Raw genomic sequence first — 25637 nt, forward strand, 5'->3', positions numbered from 1 at the left:
AGAAGAACACTTTCGCACTGCAAGATGTGTGGTTAAGGTTATTTTTAATATGTATAACTTTTGTTTTCTCAACGATTCATTTGTTTCTATACTCGTCCCTGTTTTTATCTCCTTGTAAGATGTGTATTGTTTAATGTAACGCCTTGTGTAATATAAATGCCTAAATGCTTGCCTATTCCCACATTTTGGCTGATGATGACGCAAATCAGCGTTGAAACTAGTTCCAAGTACAAATACATGTTATAAATAAACTATAACATTTTTGTATTGAAAAGGTGGACCGTTTTAAGTTTTCCTATATGGTTAGGTGTTTGCCACCGAAATCTCTGGACTGATACCGTATTTCTCTGAATCCTAAACTTTTTTTTTTTCTCAGAATCTCATGCGAAAACTTAAGGGTTGTTGCATTTGCAGCCTAACAGTAAGTTAATGGATAACACTGACAACTACTGCTGTAATCACGCTGCTTCCTTTCACACACGCACAGAACTCGTTGACAATAAATGACCGCCTCTTTACTATACATCGCTAACTGCGACAACCGGTTGTACAGTGCCTGTGTGTTTCTCAAATATGCAGGATGGCATCAAAACATGGGACCCTTCGAATTCTTAGAAAAGCCATTGCTACTCAGTGGCAGAGTTATAACGTGTCTATTGTACTTGACGCTTAGTAAAATTAAAGTTTATAGACAGCAGGAATATTTTCATGATGGATAGTCGTATTGTAAAGATACGTGAAAACGGTATTACCGGCAAATTTTCAACGGGTTCTAGTCGATATTATTATGCCAATTTTAAGTTAATAGTCATTAAACACTCGGAAATGTAGAATAATTGTGCAGCTGCAAGAAAATACGGCATAGGCCTAACTAAAGCCAATATTTGGCGTTAGCGTGAAGACAGAGAGCTAAGAAAATGCGTACTGTACAAAAAATGCATTCAGTGGTCCGCAACAAGGACGCTTTAAGGAAGTCGAAGATGAAATTTTGAGATATGTGCACGAAAAACGTTAGGGCAGAATGGCCATACCGTGGCGCAGTAAACTTGTTCATTGACTTTCAACTTCCACGATTAGGCCTATATATCGCTAGCTACTGAATTTGGCCGAACCCGGCAAGCGAGACGTGCGTGTAGCGGTAGTCGGTTATATCTGACGCATGGAATAGGTTTGCCAGAAAATTTTCAACGTGTTCTCTTCGGTACAGGTATTATGATGCCAATGTTAAGTTAATGGTCCTTAAACCCCCGGAAATGAAGAATAATTGTGCAGCCGCAAAAGAAAAAGAAATTTGGCATGACGAAAGTCAATGTTCGGCGTCTAAAAGTCCGTGGGCCTACTGTACAACAAGGCATTAATATGATTTTACAAAGTTCTTTTTGAGCCTGATTTAAATTTTTTGAAGGAAAAAGTGGGGTTCATCTTGGATTCAGAGAAATACGGTACTATATTTTTCAGAACGAAATTAAACATGCACTTTCACATAGTATCGGATTACAAAAAATAACAAACAAGTAAGCCGTAGTGTGGATATCATCTGCGGAAACGCAAGTTTTGAACAAACTGATTGCCGTTTCATACCGATTTTAATGTGCATGGGAGGTTTTCCGACTTTGTAAATCAGATATAACGTCAATCCATTATAGCGGGTAATTTTTTCGCTGTTATGAATTCTCGCTATAATGGACTTCTACTGTATATTACACAAGAATATATGTATGTTGTATATTGGGTTTTCAGCCCGAAGGCTGGTTTGATCCTCTGCAGCTCCGCCAACAGCTGTATAAATATCCTAGGCGTCACTGAAGAGGCATACTAGGGAAATGAGGAGTGAGGTAGTTTTCCGTTGCTTTTCTCACCGAGCCAGCCCACTGAAATGCATGCACCAACCGACCCTATGAACAATATTTTCACACCATTCATAACAGGGACTGGCTGCATAAGCAATGGTATTACTAGAATCACTTATACCTGAGTACATATTCACTGGTTGAATACTTAACTACGGCATGGAGCCGATCTGCGTACAGCTGAGGTCTTCTCTCTTCATTCTTCTACGTTGACATCCCTGGAACCTGTTACTTCGACAGCGATGCGGAACTTTCCCAAATAAGAATAATTGCTGGTATCTTTCGATTGGATTCCAACACCTAATTGACTAATGGTGTGGAAAACCCTGTGATCGTTCAATAACGAATCACACTTAGTTCAAGAGCCTATTGTTTTTCTAACTTGCTAATACTTTAGCTACACACTTGCGGCTCTACTCAAATTATACCAGCACACTAACAGTTCTCCCTGGCCGACCAACTATCTGTTCGCGGGGCGACAGGGCCTCTGGCCAACACAGTCCATAAAGCTGACAGTCAAAAGCCTTGTTGTTTACGAGTTACGAGTTTATATAGTTTTTCTATTCTTTCAAGAACACTTCACTGAACAGCACACCACCACCAACAGTCACTCGTACACGTCACAGCATCATTGTTCTTTGATTGGTTCCTTAGCATGGAACCTCCCTGTCACGTTGCAACTACACACAACATTCTCGAACAATTTGGAAGCTGTCCGTATGTTCCTTACACGTGACATCCACAAGAAATACGCAGTTCGCTTGCACAAGTATCTTTCGTAATATTGAGTCACTCACTACTCTTGCCTTACAAGTTTCAACGCAATATAGAATGTTCTGATTCTTTTTTTGGAATATTCTACCATTCCTATTATTATTATTATTATTATTATTATTATTATTATTATTATTATTATTATTATTATTAAATATGAATTATACAGACTCTCCTGTAATTTCCCTTCATATTTACATGTGTTCATACACCTGCTACTCTTCATATCACAGGCTTTATGCCCTGGAGGTCGGGGATTCAAATCTCATTCGAGTCCGCTCACCCCTTGATACGCAGAAGGCGCGTCGCGAACGCTGTTCACGACAGATGATGACCTATTGACGGGTCGAAACCGGTACTGTCTTTTCATGTTAATATTCTAGACACTTTGTAAAATAAAGTATTGATTAAGTGGACAACTCATCTTTCATACTTGTGTACTCAAATTATCAATACGGGCATGAAGCTGATAGATTATAGTAAGGTGAAGTATAAAAAAAACCCATGGCACTACAGCCCTTGAAGGGCCTTGGCCTAACAAGCGACCGCTGCTCAGCCCAAAGGCTTGCAGATTACGAGGTGTTGTGTGGTCAGCACGACGAATCCTCTCGGTCGTTATTCTTGGCTTTCTAGACCGGGAAGGTGAAGTATTGGTAAAAAAAAAAATCAAAATATTAATTTATTATACTAAAGGATTGAAATTTGTTAAAATGACTAAATTCATTGAACTGTTTTAACATACATTAAATAGAGAAAATGAAAGGGGCCTGAAAATAATTTTGTTATACTGGCATTTGTTACAGCAATATTTTACTGTCATGGCACAATGCTTGTAATCAATAGTGAATAGTTTACAGTGGACTCCTGGTAATTTGCACGCAAATAATTCACGTTGCGGTTAATTCGTGGGTCTCGAAGAGTAATTTTATATATACAAATGTAAATTAGTCATCACTTGTAGTAAAATAATATATCTGCATTGTTGAAATTAATTTTATTGTCATACAATGCATTGAGACAAGTTTTTCTTCAGTGTTACAGTAGGCCCACTTGCATACTACAACAAGAAAGCTGCAAACTTGGAAACTTTAGGGCATGTTGTCACGAGTGTTTCGCACGATTTCCTCATCTTCGAAGCCACGATAATACGAGGGTCGAGTCATAAGTCATGGCAACTCTTTTTTTCTCACGAACAGGATGCATTTGGAAATATAGGGCATGTACTTTTGCATAGTGCCTGAAGATGACTTCAGGAGGTTTTCGTAGGAAAGTGACAGAACACAGGGCATTGGTAAACATTGTTTTATTATGGTATAGACAGCAAATACACAAGACTATGTACAAAGGACAGGTCTCCACTGGTTAAAGACCTAAATAATCACCCAAGGCTTCCACTGTGTGTTGCCAGCGGTGGGGCTGGTGCTACAGACCATTCGCTGCATATGTATCGCTAACGTGCGACACCTCTCTCCGAAATGCTGTGTTACAAAGTCCTCTTTGTTAGCAAACCGTTATCCACGTAATGGCTTCTTGACTTTGGGGATTAGATCATAGTCACATGGGCTCAGATCAGGCGAATAAGGCGGGTGTGGAAGAACCTCCCATCCCCACCGTTGTAAACGACACTGAACGATGGCTGCTGTGTGAGCTATCGCGTTATCATGTATGATTATGGCGTTGTCCAAAAGATCTGGACGATTGGTTCGCACTGCACGGCGCAATTGGATCAACAAAAAGAAATTGTAATAAACTGCATTGACAGTGGTGCCCCTTACGCAAATCGGCAGTTGATACTCTACCCCATTTCAACGTCTCCACCCACCTCGCCACTGTTCTATAGGGCATGGCATGCACACCTAATGCTTCCCGCAGCTCTGCATGGCATTGGCGTGCATTTCTGCCGCGTAGAACTGCTATTTTAATATAGGATCATTGCTCCTGCTTGTTGACTTCCATTTTGTGACGCTCTCACTCACACACTGTTGTTTACATACACCATCTAGTGGCATCATACGCAAGTACATACCGTACGTTTCCAAATGAGTATCTTAGATTTTTCGTGTTGTCTCCTATTCGCGAGGGAAAAAAAATAGTTGCCATGACTTATGACTCGACCTACGTACGAGAAGAATGCCCTATCAATCTGAGCCTAGCCTACCTACCTGTTCTAAACTTAGTTGCAAAGGGTGGATGTGCAGACAGTACAGCCTACTCATAGAGTAGTTGAGAAGTGTGAACATAGGTATGAACGTGCGGGGGACGGTGGATCCTGTTACTTGTGATTGTGTAAACTTTTCAAAATGAGCCGTCATAAAAGGAAATATAAAAGGTTAACTGTATGTGAAAAATTGAAAATAATAGTTATTATTGGCAGAATCACCATGCATTTTGAAAAGCTCATTTACTTTTTGTTGTATATTCATTTTCCTCTATTGTGTCTTGCAATATAATGTAAAATGTTATCTTTACTCTTGCTTTATCAGTATTTTAACTAATGTCTTCATTTTTACTAGGCTTCAAAGGAAAACTGCAGATAATTTGCAGAAGTTTGTGCATTAATTGCTGTGAATTATTGAGTCTACTATACAGTATATTGATTCTTGGTTAGTTGGCATTGGTAAGATGTTCCAAAACATTCACTGCAGTGACCTAAGCGAATTAACTCATTCTAGACCTATAAGACTGCTTTTGCATATAGTGGAGATATTTAAGAATATGTTAGAAAGACTATGTAAGATCACATAATTGTCCATAAATCAGTGGTGATTTGTGAATTCTTGAAAAATGCATAAAATCTCCGATAAACTGGCCCAGTGGATAACTTTGCATGAAGTGTCAAATGGAAAATGGATTTCGCTGAGAAGTTCCCCTTCACAATCAGTGTCCCCGAAACAGCAGCATTCTTTCTATTTCCCTTCATATTCATGAATGGTCCTGTGGATCCTAATAAATGTAGACAACTCTTTGACTGTAGCAGAAACTAAAGAAAACCTTTAAAAGCAAATATATGATTGGGAAGGAATGAATTACCATATTTACTCACGTATTAGACCCCCTCCCGGTTGTTTGAGACGAAGAAAATGAAAAAAAAAAAAATCTTGCTGCAGCTCTGATGACATCGCACAAATTTGTGAATAGTTTTGTGCATATGACCCACGCAATGAAAACTCTCAGTTAAGTAGATAAATTTCATAATTCGTCCGTATTGAACCCAGATTACAATTTATTAAAATTTGTATCCACCTTATTCAATACATTAAAATGTTGTTAAGATGAAATTACAACATATATTTTATCAGAACTAGTTTCAACGCCTTATTTTGTGTCATCATCAGCTGAAATACATTCTAGGAAATATTTGGCAAACATATAAGTTTATCTACATCACATAAAACAAATTTTAAGAACATATTGATGATTTAAAAACATGTTGTAATTAAACTATTTCCAAGTCCATGTTATCTAAGACTTGCAAGTATTAAACTTTGAATTGATAAAATCTGATGTAAGATAGTTTATATTATCGTGGGTTTAACAAAAACAACCACTTAAAACACAATCTTCTTAAAAAACATTAGCTCTGTTTGATACTTTATAAAAAGTTTTAATGTAGAACCATATTAAAACTAATTCAATAAAATCTTCAAGCTGTTATATTGTAGCAATCGTAGTGAGGTGGAAAATGAGAAGCCGGTGCTTTAAGATGTTAACAATTATCTCATTCCCAGTTCAATGCGGACCTGAAATAATAGGAAACTAGTAAGCTATCGCTTAACCGAAAACGTAAAATTTACGTCTTATAACATAAACATTTATGTGACTCACTTCATATGATCGCTGTCCTTGCGAAGCACTGAGTAGCTAAGCGAGCCTTGTTGTGTTAGCAATCAAGTGTCCACGGTTAGTTTGGTTCAAAGAGGGGAACTAGGGGAATTAGGGGAAGAAGGAAGGAGCAAATGAGGGGCGGCAATCTGTTGGAGCTCCGGAGGGCGTGATCGTGAAAGGTAGCATGTAAAGCTATTGTGCATAATATGAAGTACTGTCCTATTGTCCGGTATATGTACATTTTTTAAAAACTCAACAAGAAAATCAAGAAGAATATTTGATTTTTCGGAGATTTCATGTAAATTAAAGTTTGGATTAAAATACTGATCCAAGTGTATATAACAGCCCTCCGTAACATCCAGCAAACTACCTTTCCCTAAGCTCCAACAAAGTGGTTATTATATACATGAAATGAACATTTTAATATCAAATGGACTGCATGCAATTTTAATTTCCTCAATTTTAAGTTCGCATTTGAATTCAACAGTACGAGAGTATAGAATCACAGACATTAAGGAATGTGAAGACAACTCATCAGACGAGAAATTTTATATTTATGACTTACAAGAATTCTCTTGTTACATATTAGAGTTTTAATATAGCATAATATAGATGTTTAGGATTTAACTAATGCAGTATTCTATTGTCTGTATATGTGTATATTAAGGAGTTAAGTATGACAATATGTTGTTTAATGTTTAGATCGCCAAGTTTTTTTGCAGTTTCTGAGCAGCTGATGATGGTGTCAAAAATTGAACACCGAAACATGTTCTGTAATAAATAATGTTGTAAATACCATCCAACAACTTTGTATTTTGTATTGAAAAGGTGGAACCCGCTAGATTCTAATTTAATTGTGATCTCAGTTCAATACGGACAAAAGGATGAAGTTCCTTACGTTTAACAAGACAATAATTCAAATCAAAGCAGCGATTAGATTTACTCAAGTTTACTGTGCAGTAGACCTCCTGCTCAACACAATGACCAGCCATTAAGTTCTTTTCTATCAACATTGCATAATATGATGATACGATACGCTTGTCTCTTTTCTCTACGGAGTCGAGTATGAAGTGAGACGAATATCCGTAGCAAGTTTTTACGATCGTATGCCGTTCCTGACGTCAATATAATCAGAGGAATTAATGAGATGAAACTAATGACGTGATATAAGAAACTAAAACTGACTATATTTACTTTATATGTAGGCCTAAAAGTCGTCTCCACCATTTATTGTCTTTTTACATATAGAAATACTGCCTTCCAACGAAAATAGCCAGTATAACTCAAATACATTCATAAGTTTGTTAAAGAACCGTGTAGAATGTTTACATGTATAATTTATAGCTCCTTATAGCCTAGAAGCCATGTGTTCACTGCACAAAATTTGAGGTTATCGCATATTGGATCCACCCCTTACTTGTTTTCTGATGCCAACCTCAGTTGAGGAGCTAATGAAGATGAAATGAACGATAGTTACATTGGGGAACACGTGCAAGACTGTGGCCTATGAATGGGATCTGTCACAGCATTTGCCTGGAACTGAAAGTGGGAAATAAGAGAAAACCATTCTCAGGACTGGCGACGGTGGGGTTTGAATCCACTTGCCTCCTAAATGCAGAACATGGCTCCTTAGCCACAGTACATTAACACGTGTGGTTACTCCGCTCGGTAGTCCAAGGTCTTTTTCATGTTAAGGTGTACCGTATTTACTTGCATATTAGACCCCCCTTTCTTCCACTTTTACAGCCACAGGCATCCAGCTGTAAAAACATGCTATAAAATATCATCTAACCTCATCCCCTACTCCATATCAGGAAACTGGACTAAGGGGTAGACATGCATTTAAAAGACTGTGAATTAGCTGAGAACAGTAATCCAAAATGAAGTCCTTAACAGGATACATTTATTCAGGTCAAGAATTTTAATTCAGAATGATGGCTTTCCATTTTCACACCAGCCAAATGCTGGGGCTGTACCTTAATCAAGGCCACAGTCGATTCCTTCCCACTCCTAGCCTTCTCCTATCCCATCTTCGCCATAAGACTTATCTGTGTCAATGTGACGTAAAGCAAGTGGAAAAAAAGTTATGGCCTCCTGATTTTTCCAAGTCTGCTTTAAGTCGCACCGATGAACCTACGGACGTGAAGCAACAGTGTCCTCCCACTGCCTACCAGGAAAACCCTAGAGACTTTTTTCTGCTCTCAATCTTGTGTGTTGACTATGTAAATAATTTGAACTTGTAAATACTTCAAACTGTAAATATTATGTATTACTACTGTATTTATATATAATGTGATGTGTTAGCCATACGCTAAATAAATAATTTTAAGGTGATCCTGGGACTCGTTCAGTGGATAAAGTCTGAAATGAGAAAGATAGAATATAGTGCTACAGCACTAATGGGCTTTGGCCTACCGAGCAACCACTGCTCAGCGCAGTGAACGCTCTCAGCCATTATTCTTCGCTTTCTAAACCGGGGCTGCTATTGTAATCTCATTAGCTAAGTAGACCTCAAACCAGCCCTCAGACCCTGATGGAAATCCTTGTTCCCGCCAGGAATCGAAGCCAAGGCCTGCAGGTAAGAGACAGGCACACTATCCCTAGACCACAGAGTCAGAGAAGTAATAGTAGTGGACCCTTTTGAGGAAACAGTTGTTACAGAAGAGGGACTTGGTTTGGACAAGGAAAGCGAGCTCACCCAACCTCTCATGTCCACAGCAGCCTTCTATTTGGAAATAAAGGAAAAGAGCCCTTTGGCAGACCAATACAGTGATGGATAGAGGGATAATACCAACCAGAAGGTGGCAAATTTAAGACCTTGTGATGAAAGTGACCAGTTTAAAAGGAGACAGTATTCAGAAAAAGAACCAGCCATTCAACTTGAAGTGAGGAAACCTATTAGAAAGATGAAGATTGTTTCTTTCATGAGTCAGTGAAAGAAATGTTCACAAGTTTTCAGTAGTCAGATGTAAAATGTCTTCTCTCTTCACATTACAGTTATGCATTCCAAAAAGAATGTGCAAGAAAGTAAAAATTTTGCAATGTCATGTTAGTGTTTCTTAAAAGATCTTGTTACCGACAGTGCACAAGTGTATTTTTGGTAGACCTTTAGTAATTTCAGTTTGTTTTTATTGTTGGTTAGTGTAGATTGTAATAAATATAATATCCGATGATAACTCTGATCCAGGAAAGCCTGCAAAGCAATCTCACTCCCAGTCTGATGAAGAAGATCTCCCAGAACTTGATGAGGATAATACAATCACAGCCAAGGAATGAACAGGTTAGTATTATGTAAAATAAAACTATTCAGTTTAATGACTGGGTGTATCAAACTTGATTACGACTTAACTGTTGCAAAATGTATTGCTTACCATGGTGACAAGTTCACCTGTTATGAGTGAGTGGGTAAGACGCTAACCAGGCTTTGTATCAAACCAATCAAACCTGGCCTACTGAATGCATTTTCTACATTATCTTATGAGTGTATATTGTGTGCACCAAAGTGCCATGATCTGACTATCAAAATGGATTTCGCACCACATCTCATACATGTACAGTATCTGGAGAATAATGAACAGAAAAGAGAAAGAGATGGGTTATTCATTTGAAGGAGCACGGACCACTCTTGTTACAATTAATAGGTGACCACCTTGAGTTCCCTACCCAGATAAAAAATCCTGCTTCACCAAAAAATCGTCTTGCTACAGATTCAGTTCATCAGGTGATCAGCATTGTTAATAATGTTGACAAAGCAGATGTAAGCCAAATAATCCTCGTCTTCTGATGTATTTGCATCTTAGCAGCATACTTTATAAAACGGGGCTGATGACCTTCGATGTTAGGCCCCTTTAAACAACAAGCATCATCATCACTTTATAAAACTGTGATGGAAGACTTTTTTCGAGTTAGGAGAATTCCAGATGTACTTGGTGCTCTGAATTGTGCTCTTGTAAAGATACAGTCCCTTGGAGAGGAAATTGGAGAACTACACCAGAACAGAATAGGAAATTTTTCCCAGTATGATCAAACTACTCACGACCCATTTTATTGATCAGAGATATAGTACCAAAATGTCCTGGACCAACTCACGATAGTACCATATTTAATTAATCTTGATTGAGGAAACGTCTGGAAACAAGAGACATTGCAAACTGGTTTTTTTTTTTTTTTTTTTTTTCCATACTATTTAATGATGCTGATGTAGAAGCTAAAGACCAGTTCTACAAGTTGCCGAGCACTACCATCACCAAAGCTCCACCAAGGGACAAACTCTTACTACTTGGCAATTTCAACTCCAGAGTTGGTAAAGATCACCAATTATGGGGCAATGTGATGGGAAAACATGGACTTGGCAACTGTAATGCCAATGGTCTATTGCTCCTTGGTTTATGTGCTGAACATGAACTCTTCATTACTAATACTCAGTTCCGTCTGCCTAATCGCTACAAGACCACTTGGATGCATCCTTGCTCAAAGCACTGGCATATCCTTGATTATATCATCACCAGGCAATGTGATAAAAAAAAAAAAAGGTGCTCCTTGTTACAAGGACCGCAAGAAACGTAGATGACTGCTGGGCAGATGATAAGATCCTTTTTTGCCGGTTGAGAATCTCAATCTGTCGCAAACCAAAAAGATCCGTCCACAACCTGCCCAGAAAGAAATTCGATACTTCTAAACTTCAAATTGAATCCATTGCTACAGATTACAGAAATGCAATCTCAAACAAACTGGCTAGCCATCCTGTCGGCAGTGATAGTACAAATCAGGAATGGGCCATACTTCAGAAGGTCATCACTAAGTCAGCTGAGGAAACAATTGGTTTTGTGAGGATAAAAAGACAGGACTGATTCGATGAAAATAATGAAGAAATTAAATGTCTAATGAATGCCAAACGGGAAGCCCACCTATCCTATCTTCAAGACCCGTCTTCCAATGTGAAGAAATCACATTTCGTGGAACTCAAAGGAAAATGTCAGGCACAAATTAGGGAAATTAAGAATAACTGGTGGCAACAAAAAGCTGAACTGCAAAGACTATCTGATGCCCATGGCCTGCAAAACTTATGTGCTGGCATAAAGGAGATATATGGTCCAATTTGTTCATCGGGGTCATTGAAGACTGCTGACAACTCCATCATTTTAATTGATAATGGAGACATTTCAGTCATTTTAATTGATAATGGAGAAATTTTAGAGCGTTGGAAGGAACATTTCACTTCTAAATCGTGTCTCCAGTGTTGCTGAGGACTTTCTTTGTAATGTCCCTCAGCAGCCCCAACAACCATGAATGGCAGTTCCACCTACATACAGAGACTTCACCAAAGCACTCAATCAACTAAAACCAAGAAAGGCTCCTGGTCCTGATAACATCCCTCTGGAACTGATACAAAATGGAGGTATACCCTTGAAGACTAGACTTATCACACTCATCCTCTTTTTTTATTTGGGAAACTCGAGAAGTACCTGACGACTTGAAGAACGCTACCATCCTCACTGTCTTCAAGCAAGGCAATCGTAATGTATGTGGGAACTACCATGGTATATGCTTTTGTCAATTACAGGCAAAATTCTCGCAAGAATTCTATTAAACCGGCTCCAAGATATCTCAGAGAGGATTTTGCCTGAGTCTCAATGTGGTTTCAGAACCTCCAGAGGCACAACAGATATGATCTGTGCTAGACAACTCCAGGAAAAATGCAGAGAACAGCAGCAGCCTCTGTATTTAGTTTTCTATGATCTGGAAAAAGCCTTTGATTCAGTACCAAGATCTGCTGTGTGGAAAGTATTGAGACATTATGGATGTCCTGAACGTTATGTGGAATTGGTTCAAGCTGTTCATGGTGGCATGTCTGGACAGCTTCTTCATGGTAACTCAGTATCAGATCCCAATCACTCATGGATTGAAACAAGGCTGTGTGCTTGCTCCTACACTCTTTACACTGTACATGGCTGCCATATTGCATGAATCATCTGCAAACAACTTAGGCATGGAGATTAAATTTCATTTTGATGGAGGCCTTTTCAGTCTGGCAAGACTTCGCTCACAAAGACGTACTCTGGTTACCTGGGTGACACAACTGCATTATGCTGGTGACACCGCATCTCCTGCTCTAATACCTGCAGAACTACAACAGTCAGTCAACTGCCTTAAAACTGCATGTGATCGCTTTGATCTTGCCATTAATGCGAAAAAATAAAGGTACTTGCACAATTTGCCCCAGGATTAACACTTCCTGAGTTCAGTATTTCCATCGTTGACACAACACTGGAACAGGTTGATCACTTTTCATATCTTGGAAGCATCTTATCTAAATGGTGTACCTGTGAACAAGACGTTGATAAAAGAATTGGGGCTGCTCATGCAGCATTCGGATGGTTAATGCACAGAGTCTTCATGAATAATGACCTAAAACTGCATACCAAACTCATGGTGTACAAAGCTGTTTTCATTTCCACGCTGCTGTATAGCTGTGAAACTTCGACACATTATCGCCGTGATATCAAAAAACTTGTACGCTTCCACCTACAGAAAATGAGATTCATCTTGAATATTAAGTGGGAAGACTATGTGACCAACACGGCAGTTCTTGACAAAGCGCAGCTAAATAGCGTTGAGGCAACAATCATTGCTCATCAGCTGAGATGGTTAGGCCGTGTTCAATGCATGGGTGATACCAGGCTTCGCTGCCAAATTCTTTATGGTGAACTTTGCTCCAGCAGTAGACCTCATGGAGCCCCTCTTAAGCGTTTTAAGGACCAGCTGAAACATATCATGAAGACAACTGGTATAGATACACAGACATGGGAAGAATGTGCTGTGGACCCCTCACTGTGGCGGAGCACTACATCCACCGCTGTCAACTAGTTTGAAACAGAAAGCCGCAGACATCAAGAGGCCAAATGACAAGCAAGAAAACTCTGTCAATTACAATCTCGCCCTACTCCATCCATTCAGTGTGATTTGTGTGGCCATATGTTTTATGCCAGGATTGGTCCGTTTAGTCATCGTAAACATCCATAAACTGAGTTAAACTGGTCAATATATGCAGGAAGAAGTTATATACAGTTGAACCTGACTTATACGTATATCAAGGGGAAGAGAAAAAACTACTTGTAACTCAGAATTACTTAGAAATCAGACTTACACAATACATTACATATTTACTAAAAAACCAATGGAATAGACCTACATGTGTAAATCCTTGCAAATAATAAATACATTAAGACAGAAAGTATTATTTTGAACTTGGCCCAGCCTTAAAGAAATCAGATAGTTTGGCTTGCTCCATTTTTCTTGCATCTATATATATTGTACCGGGCGGTACACCTCCACGCCGCTTATTTAAAATTTGCGCCAGTTGAAACTCCTCTGCTGGAGGAGGTCTGAACTTTATCTACGGTATTAATTTTCTACTTTCTCAGAAGATGTCGCTACCTGGAAATTTTGGAGTTTTTGAACTGTGTCATTTTCGACGTATTTTTGTTTTGCTTGTAGTAAGAAGTGTGAACTTTCTCTTCTAGAGGACACTACTGAAGATCAACAATAGTGCACCCTAGTGCGGAGTGAAAGAACTGTTTTTTTGGAGAAAATTTAATTTCAAAAGTTTGTTCTTTGCTAAATTTCTTTCAGTCATTGTTTAAGTTGGCAATATTAACCCTTTCCTTCCCCTTCTTTTGAATTTAGCCAATCCCGAATTTCTTAAATTAATTTTCCACCAATGATGTGTTTCTTCTTCCATCTTGTGTAGGGGTTTTCTTTAACCACCAATAAAAGATTGTGGGCGGGTGTTTTCCTTCCTAAAACGCCTCGAACTTTCCGCGAGAGTATATAAACTGCTGATTTTAGGGTCTCTGCGCCACTTCTGTTCCATCTTTTCGTGTGTAAAGTACATAGCAGGGGGCGGGAAGCGCCTCTTTCTTCGGCGGCAGTCAACACCAGGTAATGGCCGATTAATTACTTCTTTTCTTGCTTGCTCAGCAGTTTAACTCTCGGGGCGGGTCCGAAGTTTTTCCATTATGTAACCTTCCTTAAAATGTAAAGAAACTTGTATCTATTCTATCTTTTAAACTACATATTGGGATAGAGAGTGCTTAACCCTCTCGAGCTCCCACTCATATTGTTTTGAGGTGAACTTATTTTCTCAGCCTATTCTTCCTTAACATTATGTAAATTTGTTTCTTTCTAAAGTCACCTCTTTAGTATGGGATTAGCCCTTGCATTTGTGGCCTAGAGCCAGATTAGGTTTTAAAAGCAAATGTATTAGGAGTGCAGTTCGCCTCCTCTCAACTTGGTATTTTAGAGGTCATGTAATTATCCATTTATCACTTAATAGACCTCAGTAGGTTGGGTATTTTACCCCTGTACTTACGTCCTTAGAGGACAGCTTGAAAGTAGAGTTAGGTGTGGCCTTGTGATAGGCTTAAATCTTTGAGAGCGGATCGCTCTTTTGCAATTTGTTTCTGCGTGCCTCTAGGAGGTATCACTGTGTAATTCGGAGCAAGTGCTCCCGGGCATGATTGGGGTTTTCTGCCCCTTTGCTAAACCTTATGTACATGTAAATTCGGGCTAACTGCTCGAGAATTGGAAGTTCGGGGCCCGAAGCCCAAAACCTGTAAATACTATTGTTGCTCTTTGTTGCCTTGCTACTCTGTACCTGCCATTCTTGTTAATTCTGAGTTTGAAAAGAAAATATAACCTTGTTAAATTTTAAATTAATTTTACTTTCATAGCTTGAGACCTGTTCACCACCCCGCACCTTCTTTCACCTCTAACTACCACAAAAACACGGTAACAAGTGGTAGCAGAGCGTGGTTGAATGGGTCTCAATTTAGCCCCTTTTGACGGCTAAACATTGTTTTGTTCCGGAATCTAACCATTTTCTCAGTTGCTGGAATTTTTTGAGTTTTTCAAAATTGTTCTGTCATCATGCCCGGCCCTCGCGATGTTCTCCATCTTAACTATTTGCGCAAAGAGGAGTTGATCTATGAGTTAACTATCAGAAATGTGCAATCTGGAGGCACGGTTGCAGTAGACACAAATAAGCTTAGAGAGTCCCTTGATTTGCCCATTTCCATCCCCACCTTGGGAGAGAAAGAAATTGACGACTCTCTTTCCACGATCGTCGAGAATATTACTGGGCTAGCATCTGTAGTTAGTTTTTTTGATGAAAATGATCCTTCTCCTAATCAAATTAAGCATGTGCAAGCCAGGCTGTTTCATTTTTCAAATAGAGTTAACGATCTGTTGTCTCTAAAGTTGAATGACGTTCAGAAGAAGGAAGCTAGTACGCTGCTTGAAAATATTTCTGAATTATCTAGCAAGATCACTCAATTGTTAACTGGGGAGGTTCCTCCCAAAAGCGATTTACCCAACACAGTGAATGTAGGTAGCGAGGAAGAGCCTCCTGAGGGAGAAGTAAATAGGAAAACCATCGCTGTTCAAACAACCTCTGCCCCATTGGACGAGTCTGAACGCCGTAACTCATTAAATAATGTACGTTCTGAATTAACTTCCTTGCCACTGAAACCTTTACCTACTATGTCACCCGGGTTCAGCAGTTTGCCTCATCCATTGGCAATGTTGCTCAGAGGTATCTCGAAGTTTTCTGTCAATACCACCAGTGAAGTAATTTCCTTTTTAAGATTTTTAGTTGAATTTCAGGATCATGCCCTTGTGTTTTCTCTTTCTCCATGTCAAATTTTGCAAATTATCTATCCCTATGCAATTGGCATTCTCTCTGACAAAATAATAAGAGCCATTGCCGAGCAATCATCTATTGAGGATTTCCACGCCCACTTGCTAGCTAACTTCATCCCGGCTAGGGCCAGGTCCTCCCTTATTCAGAAGTACTATTATCGTGTACAGCGTTTGGATGAAAACTTGGCAGACTTTATCCAAGATATTAAATTCTATACTAGGGTGTTTGCTCTTCATTTTCCTGAAGACCAGATTGTACAGGCTATTGTAGAAGGAATTTCACCATCCTATAGGTCATATTTGTGTTTCGCGGCGTGCCCGCAAACCTTCTCGGAACTTGAAGCATTGGCCGTTTCAGCGGAAGGGGTTAGATACGCCGATTCCTTGCGTGTCGCGAAAGAACCCCCCCCCCCCTTCGTTTAGTAATCCTCGGCCTCCACCTCGCCGACCAGTCACACCTCGTAAATGTTACGCTTGCGGGTCGCCTGACCATCTGCGGAACAAGTGTCCATTGATCAAATCTAGTAGGGCAAATAATGGAGCTGGTTCATCACACGGCTGCTTTAAATGTGGGGCTTTCTCACATATTGCCAAGAATTGCCCAAATTCAAATAGCACCCCCTCCTGCTCAACTTCTGGTTAAATTCCACCAATGCCAATAATAAAAAATGACTAGTGGCTTCGGCTGAGTCGACTAATCCTTCTTCCCGAGGCTCAGCCCCTGGTAAACAGGTCGAAAATTCAGGGAACGATCAGTCTTCAAATTCATCTTTTGAATGCCCTAAAGAGTGTCTTAGGATTGCAGCGGACACCCCCGCACCGGTCCCCTTTCTCAAAATTGAGGTAAATAACGAACCTATAACAGCTCTATTAGATTCAGGCAGTGTTTGTTCTATTATTTCGGCCGAATGGTATGCAAAATTGAAATCTGTTTGTAAACTACCTGACTATGACTCATCTCCTGTTCAATATGTTTCGGCTAATTCATCCCCATTAGAAATTCTAGGTTCTTTACAGGTCAAAATTCGTATTTTTAAATTTACATGGAAAATCAAATTGTTTGTGGCCAAGCACTTGTCTTGCCCCATTATATTGGGAGCTGACTTCATTTCCTACACTGGTCTTGTGCTCGATCTCCAGAGTAGGTCGTGCTCTTTCAAATTTGCGTTTAATTGTAAAATCCCCTTGTTAAAAGGTAATTCTGCATCATGTTCATCTATTTCGCCTACCCAGGATGAGATGTTGTTAGACCTTAGACATCTACCTGAGGAGCAGGCTGATAGTATTCGTAAGTTGTGTCAGTCGTTTCCAGAGGTGTTCTCTGATACTCTTGGTGTTACTGACCTTATCGAATACAAAATTGAGGTCACGGATTCGATTCCTGTCCGTTTTCCACCTTATAGGCTATCTCCACCTAAAATGAAGGCTCTGAAAGAAATCATCGATCAGATGTTGAAGGATGGTATTATTAGGCCCTCTAAGTCGGCGTATTCGTCGCCTATTTTTCTAGTCCCGAAACCCCAGGGGGGCTTCAGGCCTGTCATTGATTATAGGGCTCTCAATCGGAAGGTGGTGTTACAATCTGTGCCCCTTCCTGACCTTCATTCTTGTTTCTCATGGTTCCGTAAGGCCAAGTTCTTCACCATCTTGGACTTGAATCAGGCCTACAATCAAATTCCTCTAGCCGAAGAGTCTAAACATCTTACAGCGTTTGCCACGGACTGGAATTTATACGAATACAACCGCGTGCCTTTCGGGCTCCCCACGGGAGCAGCTGTACTCACTAGGCTGCTAGATAGGGTCTTCTCCGACATCAAATTTGAGTACTTGTACCACTACTTGGATGATGTCGTATTTTCAGAGACTTTTGAAGAACATCTAGATCATCTGCGAGAAGTTCTCGATCGCCTTCGTAAGGCTGGGTTAACTGTCAAGTTGTCCAAGGTTGCCTTTGCTAAGCCCTCTATGTCATTCCTAGGGCATATTGTGTCACCTGATGGTGTTGCAGTCGATCATTCGAGAACACAGGCCATCCGTGATTTTAAACCCCCTAAGGACATCAAAGGTATCGCCAGGTTCATTGGAATGGTGAATTTCTTCAGGAAGTTCATTCCTAACTTTGCTAATAGAGCGGCGCCCTTGAACCTTCTTCGTAGGAAAGGCATCAAATTTGAGTGGGGACCTTCTCAACAAGCCGCTTTTGAAGATCTTAAATTAGCTCTCTGTAATGCCCCTGTCCTTGCTATGCCTGATTTCTCAAAGAAATTCATTGTCCAAACCGACGCGTCGTCGTCAGCAGTAGCTGCAGTCCTTCTTCAAGAGACTGAACTAGGGAGGCGACCCATCGCCTATGCATCTAGGACCTTGTCGGCTCAAGAAGCCAAGTATTCTATCTATGAGCTCGAAGGTTTGGCAGTCTTATTTGCCTTAGAAAAGTTCCGTCTCTATCTTGAACATGTCAAATTCGACCTGGAGACAGATAATCAAGCCTTAAGCTGGGTCTTAGGTAGGCCGCGTCGTACTGGCCTTATAGCCCGTTGGGCCATCCGTATTTCTGCCTTCCAATTCGATGTCAGGCATATCCGAGGCACCGAAAATGTTGTTGCTGATGGACTCAGCCGTATGTTTTCCAACGACGTCGAGACCCATGAACCGGTCGACAGTTCATCACCTTCCGAGTCCATACTATCTGATGTTAATGCCATCTTAACAGATGCTCCCATGCTCTTTAGGGATATCGAGAAATACCAACGTGAAGATCCGACGCTGGCTCCGATAATGGAAACCCTTTCTTCTGGGGAACATGTGGTCCCTTATGTTCTGAGGAATGGTGTTTTATGTTGCCCATCGAGGCATGATAAGATGATGAAAGTTGTCGTTCCAGCTGTGCTTGTACCTATGATCTCAAGTATTATCATGAGACCCCATTAGGAGGGCATCTTGGTATCTTTAAAACTCGTGAGAAGATTCGTGAAATGTTCATCTGGAAAGGTATGGACGGTGAAATCCGTGAACTAGTGAAGGCGTGTAAATCCTGTTTGCTTAGTAAACCAACCACGTCCACCAAGGTAGGCCTTTTGTCTTCTCATCAAGCGTCGCGCCCCATGGAACGCCTGTATATTGATTGTGTAGGACCCTTCCCCCAGTCTAAGGGAAATGCTAACAAGTTTATCTTTGTATGCGTAGATGGCTTTACTAGATTTTCCTGGTTATTTCCGACTAAGCTGGCTACCGCTCAGTCCACCATTACTTGCTTAAATTCTATTTTTGCTTCTTTTGGTCCGTGCCAATTCATTGTGTCTGATAATGCTAAGGCGTTTACATCAAATCTTTTTCGTAAATTTTGTTTTGACTTGTCCATCTCTCATGTGACGACTTCGGCTTATTACCCTCAACCATCTCTGGCTGAACGGGTTAATCGTAATCTCAGGTCTGCGCTTATTGCCTATCATCATGAAGATCATTCTAGGTGGGACACGTCCCTGCATTGGTTAGCTTTTGCTTTGAATTCGGCGGTTCATGAATCTCACAAGTTTACTCCAGCCTCTTTGATGTTTAAGTTTGTTCCCAACACGCCGCTCTCTAACCTCTGGTCTCTGAGTGACATTCTACCTCAGATAATAGATCCGGACAACATTAAAGATCTTTGGAAGAAGGCTAAAGCCAATCTTAAAGTCTCTCATGAAAAGGTTAGGGAAAGATATGATCGTGGACGGAGACCCACCCATTTGAAGGTAGGTGACCAGGTGATGGTCAAGAATTTTGTTCCCGCGGGCAAGCTTGCCCCCAGATTTCAGGGGCCGTGTATCATTCTAGATTTCCTTACGCCGGTCACATTATTATTAAGCAATCCAGCCACCGAGAGGATATTTAGGGTTCACCTGTCACAGGTGAAACCGGTGTAATTTCTGTGTTAACTTGCTTCATATAATCGTGAAAGGAATATGAAGGTTATATTTTTTTGAGTTTTCACTTTTAAGGCATTCTGCCCCTTCTATAATATTTTGTTTCATATGTAAGATTTTTGTAAACCTTCCCCGCACGGTTAAACTGCCATCCTATCCTTGCCACGGCCATTACCACGCTCCCGTCTCCTGCTCCACTACACACAGTGGCTCGCATCTGAAATGAATTTCTGCACGCCGCTGGCCCCTCAACCTCTCCACAAAGCCTGTGCCCTCAAAAAATGATGATGGTCCAAAAATTCTGCCGCCTAGCTTTAATGTTTCAGTGCCGCCGCAGTCGCGCGGCGCCGTGCTGCGACTGGGATAGAGGAAGGGCCCCCTCTTCCCCAGCGAGGACGACATGTGCACGGCGAGCCGGAGCCCTCCTCCCGGCCAAGGCTGATGTGCGGCGCACGACCTGCTACTGGCCCGCAGCCTGTATATGTTCACCGCGGGCGCGGCGTGCTTCAACAACTCTACTCCTCTCATAGTGCGGGCGAGCGGTATCTCAGGGTACTTGAGGGGTCCGAGCGGCCTCCTCTGGACACAAGCTGCAGCGGCCGGTCTGGCCATTCAATTTAATTTACTACATGGACAATTACCATCAGCAATTACTACACCTGAGAATTCAACAACAATATCTGGTGAACTTAGAAAATTTTTCCTCAACTTTAAAACTAAAGTTTTCCTTCTCAATTCAACCTTCTACAAACATTAAGACAGTACTTCCGCTGTTACTACAATAATTTTTTGAAACTGAATCAAACTAAATTTCAACCATTTCGATAAATGCTTCTGCAATCAATCTTCATATCCACATCATAACTTGGACCTTGTTTTCAAACAAATTTCATGTGTCACCTCTGGAGGAACCTTTGGGGGGGGGAGGTCTGTACCGGGCGGTACACCTCCACGCCGCTTATTTAAAATTTGCGCCAGTTGAAACTCCTCTGCTGGAGGAGGTCTGAACTTTATCTACGGTATTAATTTTCTACTTTCTCAGAAGATGTCACTACCTGGAAATTTTGGAGTTTTTGAACTGTGTCATTTTCGACGTATTTTTGTTTTGCTTGTAGTAAGAAGTGTGAACTTTCTCTTCTAGAGGACACTACTGAAGATCAACAATAGTGCACCCTAGTGCGGAGTGAAAGAACTTTTTTTTTGGAGAAAATTTAATTTCAAAAGTTTGTTCTTTGCTAAATTTCTTTCAGTCATTGTTTAAGTTGGCAATATTAACCCTTTCCTTCCCCTTGTTTTGAATTTAGCCAATCCCGAATTTCTTAAATTAATTTTCCACCAATGATGTGTTTCTTCTTCCATCTTGTGTAGGGGTTTTCTTTAACCACCAATAAAAGATTGTGGGCGGGTGTTTTCCTTCCTAAAACGCCTCGAACTTTCCGCGAGAGTATATAAACTGCTGATTTTAGGGTCTCTGCGCCACTTCTGTTCCATCTTTTCGTGTGTAAAGTACATAGCAGGGGCGGGAAGCGCCTCTTTCTTCGGCGGCAGTCAACACCAGGTAATGGCCGATTAATTACTTCTTTTCTTGCTTGCTCAGCAGTTTAACTCTCGGGGCAGGTCCGAAGTTTTTCCATTATGTAACCTTCCTTAAAATGTAAAGAAACTTGTATCTATTCTATCTTTTAAACTACATATTGGGATAGAGAGTGCTTTACCCTCTCGAGCTCCCACTCATATTGTTTTGAGGTGAACTTATTTTCTCAACCTATTCTTCCTTAACATTATGTAAATTTGTTTCTTTCTAAAGTCACCTCTTTAGTATGGGATTAGCCCTTGCATTTGTGGCCTAGAGCCAGATTAGGTTTTAAAAGCAAATGTATTAGGAGTGCAGTTCGCCTCCTCTCAACTTGGTATTTTAGAGGTCATGTAATTATCCATTTATCGCTTAATAGACCTCAGTAGGTTGGGTATTTTACCCCTGTGCTTACGTCCTTAGAGGACAGCTTGAATGTAGAGTTAGGTGTGGCCTTGTGATAGGCTTAAATCTTTGAGAGCGGATCGCTCTTTTGCAATTTGTTTCTGCGTGCCTCTAGGAGGTATCACTGTGTAATTCGGAGCAAGTGCTCCTGGGCATGATTGGGGTTTTCTGCCCCTTTGCTAAACCTTATGACCGGGTGAGTTGGCCGTGCGCGTAGAGGCGTGCGGCTGTGAGCTTGCATCCGGGAGATAGTAGGTTTGAATCCCACTATCGGCAGCCCTGAAGATGGTTTTCCGTGGTTTCCCATTTTCACACCAGGCAAATGCTGGGGCTGTACCTTAATTAAGGCCACGGCCGCTTCCTTCCAACTCCTAGGCCTTTCCTATCCCATCGTCGCCATAAGACCTATCTGTGTCGGTGCGACGTAAAGCCGCTAGCAAAAAAAAAAAAAAAAAAAACCTTATGTACATGTAAATTCGGGCTAACTGCTCGAGAATTGGAAGTTCGGGGCCCGAAGCCCAAAACCTGTAAATACTATTGTTGCTCTTTGTTGCCTTGCTACTCTGTACCTGCCATTCTTGTTAATTCTGAGTTTGAAAAGAAAATATAACCTTGTTAAATTTTAAATTAATTTTACTTTCGTAGCTTGAGACCTGTTCACCACCCCGCACCTTCTTTCACCTCTAACTACCACAAAAACACGGTAACATATATAAAATAAGAGTTTTGTCTGTACATTGCTCAGAATTTGAAAAGAATGGTATTTCTGTATCGATCATGTCCACAGTAACAAGAAAATGCAGTTTTTACTTTTCCGTAATGTCTGTCTGTCTGTCTGTCTGTCTGTATGTATGTATGTATGTATGCATGTATGTACGCGCATCACGAGAAACGGCTGAAGAAAATTTAATAAAAATCGGTATGTAGAGTCGGGGGGGGGGGGGTGAGCCGCTACAATCTAGGCTATAAATTATTTTATTCATGCTGAATGAAATGGTAGTTTAGGGGAAGGCCTAAAATTCAATTCTCAAATATTTATATTATTAGTGGTCATATCGATAAACTTTAGTTATGTAGAATTAAATTTCTGATCATTTACGTCTTATGCATTTTTACCATACCAGCTATGATAAGAGAGAGATTCATGAATTTGGATTTTTGTTGCTAAGTCCATATCAACGCCAAGCCCCGACAAAATGGGTAAACAGAATTTAATGAAAATCGGTATATAGAGTCAGGAATAAACAAGACTTTGTAATTTGGTTGTTAGTTATTGTTAAGAAGTTTTGGTTGATATGGTAAATGCGATGAAACTATAGTTTAAGCTATAAACAATGTTATTCACCCTGGGTGAAATGGTAGTTATGGGGAAGGCACCTAAAATTTAATTTTTAAATACCTATGTTCTTGGTCCTATCTAAAAGTACTACATAACAGAAGTTATAGAGAATATAATTTCCGAACATTTATTTTTATTCAGTTCTACCGTACCGACTATGATAAGAGTGGTATTTCAGAACCAGAAGACAATTCATAATGTGACGGCCTACACTATCGAAAGCGCGTAACACAGATCAACAATAACATTACACTGACCGTTGTTTGTTGTAATGTTCTTTGTCTCTTATGCCGACATTCAACTCCGATAGATGGGATTACTGCTGCGTACCGAGTATAACAGCTTAAATGAATATTGACGGGAAATAGCTGAGGAGTTTGATAACTTTCTTCTTTAGCATGCCAGTCCTCTGGTTCATACATTTTCTGATACTGCTGGTACGTAACACACTGGTTCATCACAGTGTGCCAGCTATTTGATACCTACTCTGACGCGATGTTTTGAATGAACAGTGTGCGCACTTAAGTCAGAGGCTCAGTTAGTAGTAGTATGAACTGGTCTGGAATTACAATTTAGCCCTATTCCAAATTATATTACCAGAATTCACTAAATAACTCAAAATTCAACCTTGAAAAAAGTTGTTTCTTAGGAAAAGCTTCTTCCTCTTCAATTTCATTAAATCTACATTAATTTTATTCCAAATTAGCAGCGAAGATGTGGTTTCTTCTCTGGCTTGGAGGAAAAATTGCCTCCACGTCAGATAGATCTTTCCTCCGCCAGTGTAGTGAATTGAGATTTTCCGACTCATTGGGTACTCCCAGGAAGCCGATAAGTAAACGAGCATAGTTTTTGCCCTGGGACTATCCACTATTTGTACAAACCCCCCCGCCGAAAAAAAAAAGGACGACGATTGTTCACGGATCACGGATGTCTGCGTCTTGGTCATTCCAGCTCTGTAGCTTTGGACTGTTAGTTCGGCAGCATAGTACTGTTCGTTAAAAGTGAAAGAATGTGTGGTTTTTCATTTGATCGAGTATTTCATATGAAGACATTCCTTTTAATCGCGGGCCGATGACCTTCAATGTTAGGCCCCTTTAAACAACAAGCATCAACAACAACAACAACAAGCTTTTAATCGCGCCATTCCTACCGACGTCATTGTAATGACCCATGTTCATTTCAGTTGGGAAAACCACTAAGAGAGTCTTTCTGAGAATCTATAAAGGCAAGCGGAGAGTGAGTGTCTGCCATTATAATGAAAACTCCCCAACCTGATTGTGACTGATGGTAGGCAAGCTGGCCTACCATTACAATGAAAATTCCGTAACCCAGTCTTGATATGAGAAAAGACGTTGGTGACTTGCCCGTCGCGCTTCTAGGGCAACGTTAAGAGCTATGCAACGTAATACAATCTTGCTCACAAGGTTTACACTACCTAACCTAGAATTTTGTATAAAATTTAGAATTCCGTAGCGAAACACGGGTACATAAGCTAGTTAAGAGTATAAACCTCCTTTTGCAAACATAGTAATGAATTCAAAGCATTTTCATTACAAATTTTCGCACTGATGTAACTCCTACACTCACAGACTGCACTTAACACTACACTCAGTTCAGGTGTTTAAGAATTCAAGTCGTTATCTCCATCACTTTCACTATTGCTTGTAGCTGGTCCATCACCACTGCATTGTTGGCATACGTCAGCAATAATCTCTTCATCCGGTTGTTGTCCACATACAGCCAGGTTATCATTGAAATGCACAAAAGTATCGAATTCTACACCCTCTGGTAGCGTTAGCTCATTGCCAGATAAAACTTCGTCCCCATAATCATCATTAGAGGCAGCCTCATCTAGTAAGACAGCAGCTTCGCGGAAACAGTTACTGATTGTGGAGGATGACACCTGCTTCCAGGCAGCCGAAATAAGGTCCATTGCTTGTAGCAAATTAATGGAGAGAGGTTCGTTTCTTGCATCACTCACTGTTATTAAATGTTGAACCAGCATTTTTCTATAATACACTTTGAAATTTGCAATGATGCCCAAATCAAGCGGTTGTAGAACACTGGTATAGTTAAGAGGGAAAAATTCCACTCGGACATTCTCCAGAACGATTTGAGGATGTACTGCACATCGATCCATAATAAGAAGGATCTTTTTCTGTTTCTTTTTTTATTTTAATGTCCAGTTTTTCATCCACTGTTCCATTAAAAGCATAGTCATCTGAAAATTTCTGTTGGATTCATATTCCGTGGGTTTTGTTTTCGCA

At 40.3% G+C, this 25637-nt stretch overlaps 1 protein-coding gene across 9 annotated transcripts in view; it reads left to right on the plus strand.

Moving 5' to 3' along the window:
• The window catches only part of LOC136873746 (PC4 and SFRS1-interacting protein), a 334787-nt gene that overhangs the window by 286080 nt on the left and 23070 nt on the right, over nucleotides 1-25637 (plus strand). For 7 of the 9 annotated variants that reach the window (XR_010860165.2, XM_067146927.2, XM_067146930.2 and 4 more), the window contains one exon: nucleotides 9637-9729. The exons of the other annotated variants lie outside the window; for them this stretch is intronic. Coding sequence is in view for 6 of the 7 variants with exons in the window: in XM_067146927.2 (XP_067003028.2) it covers nucleotides 9637-9725 (89 nt within the window). In the remaining variant the exon portion in view is untranslated. The remainder of the gene's footprint in view (nucleotides 1-9636; nucleotides 9730-25637) is intronic. 9 annotated transcript variants of the gene reach the window in all.

Source organism: Anabrus simplex, chromosome 5 (assembly GCF_040414725.1).
Source record: "Anabrus simplex isolate iqAnaSimp1 chromosome 5, ASM4041472v1, whole genome shotgun sequence".
Classification (NCBI taxonomy): domain Eukaryota; kingdom Metazoa; phylum Arthropoda; class Insecta; order Orthoptera; family Tettigoniidae; genus Anabrus; species Anabrus simplex.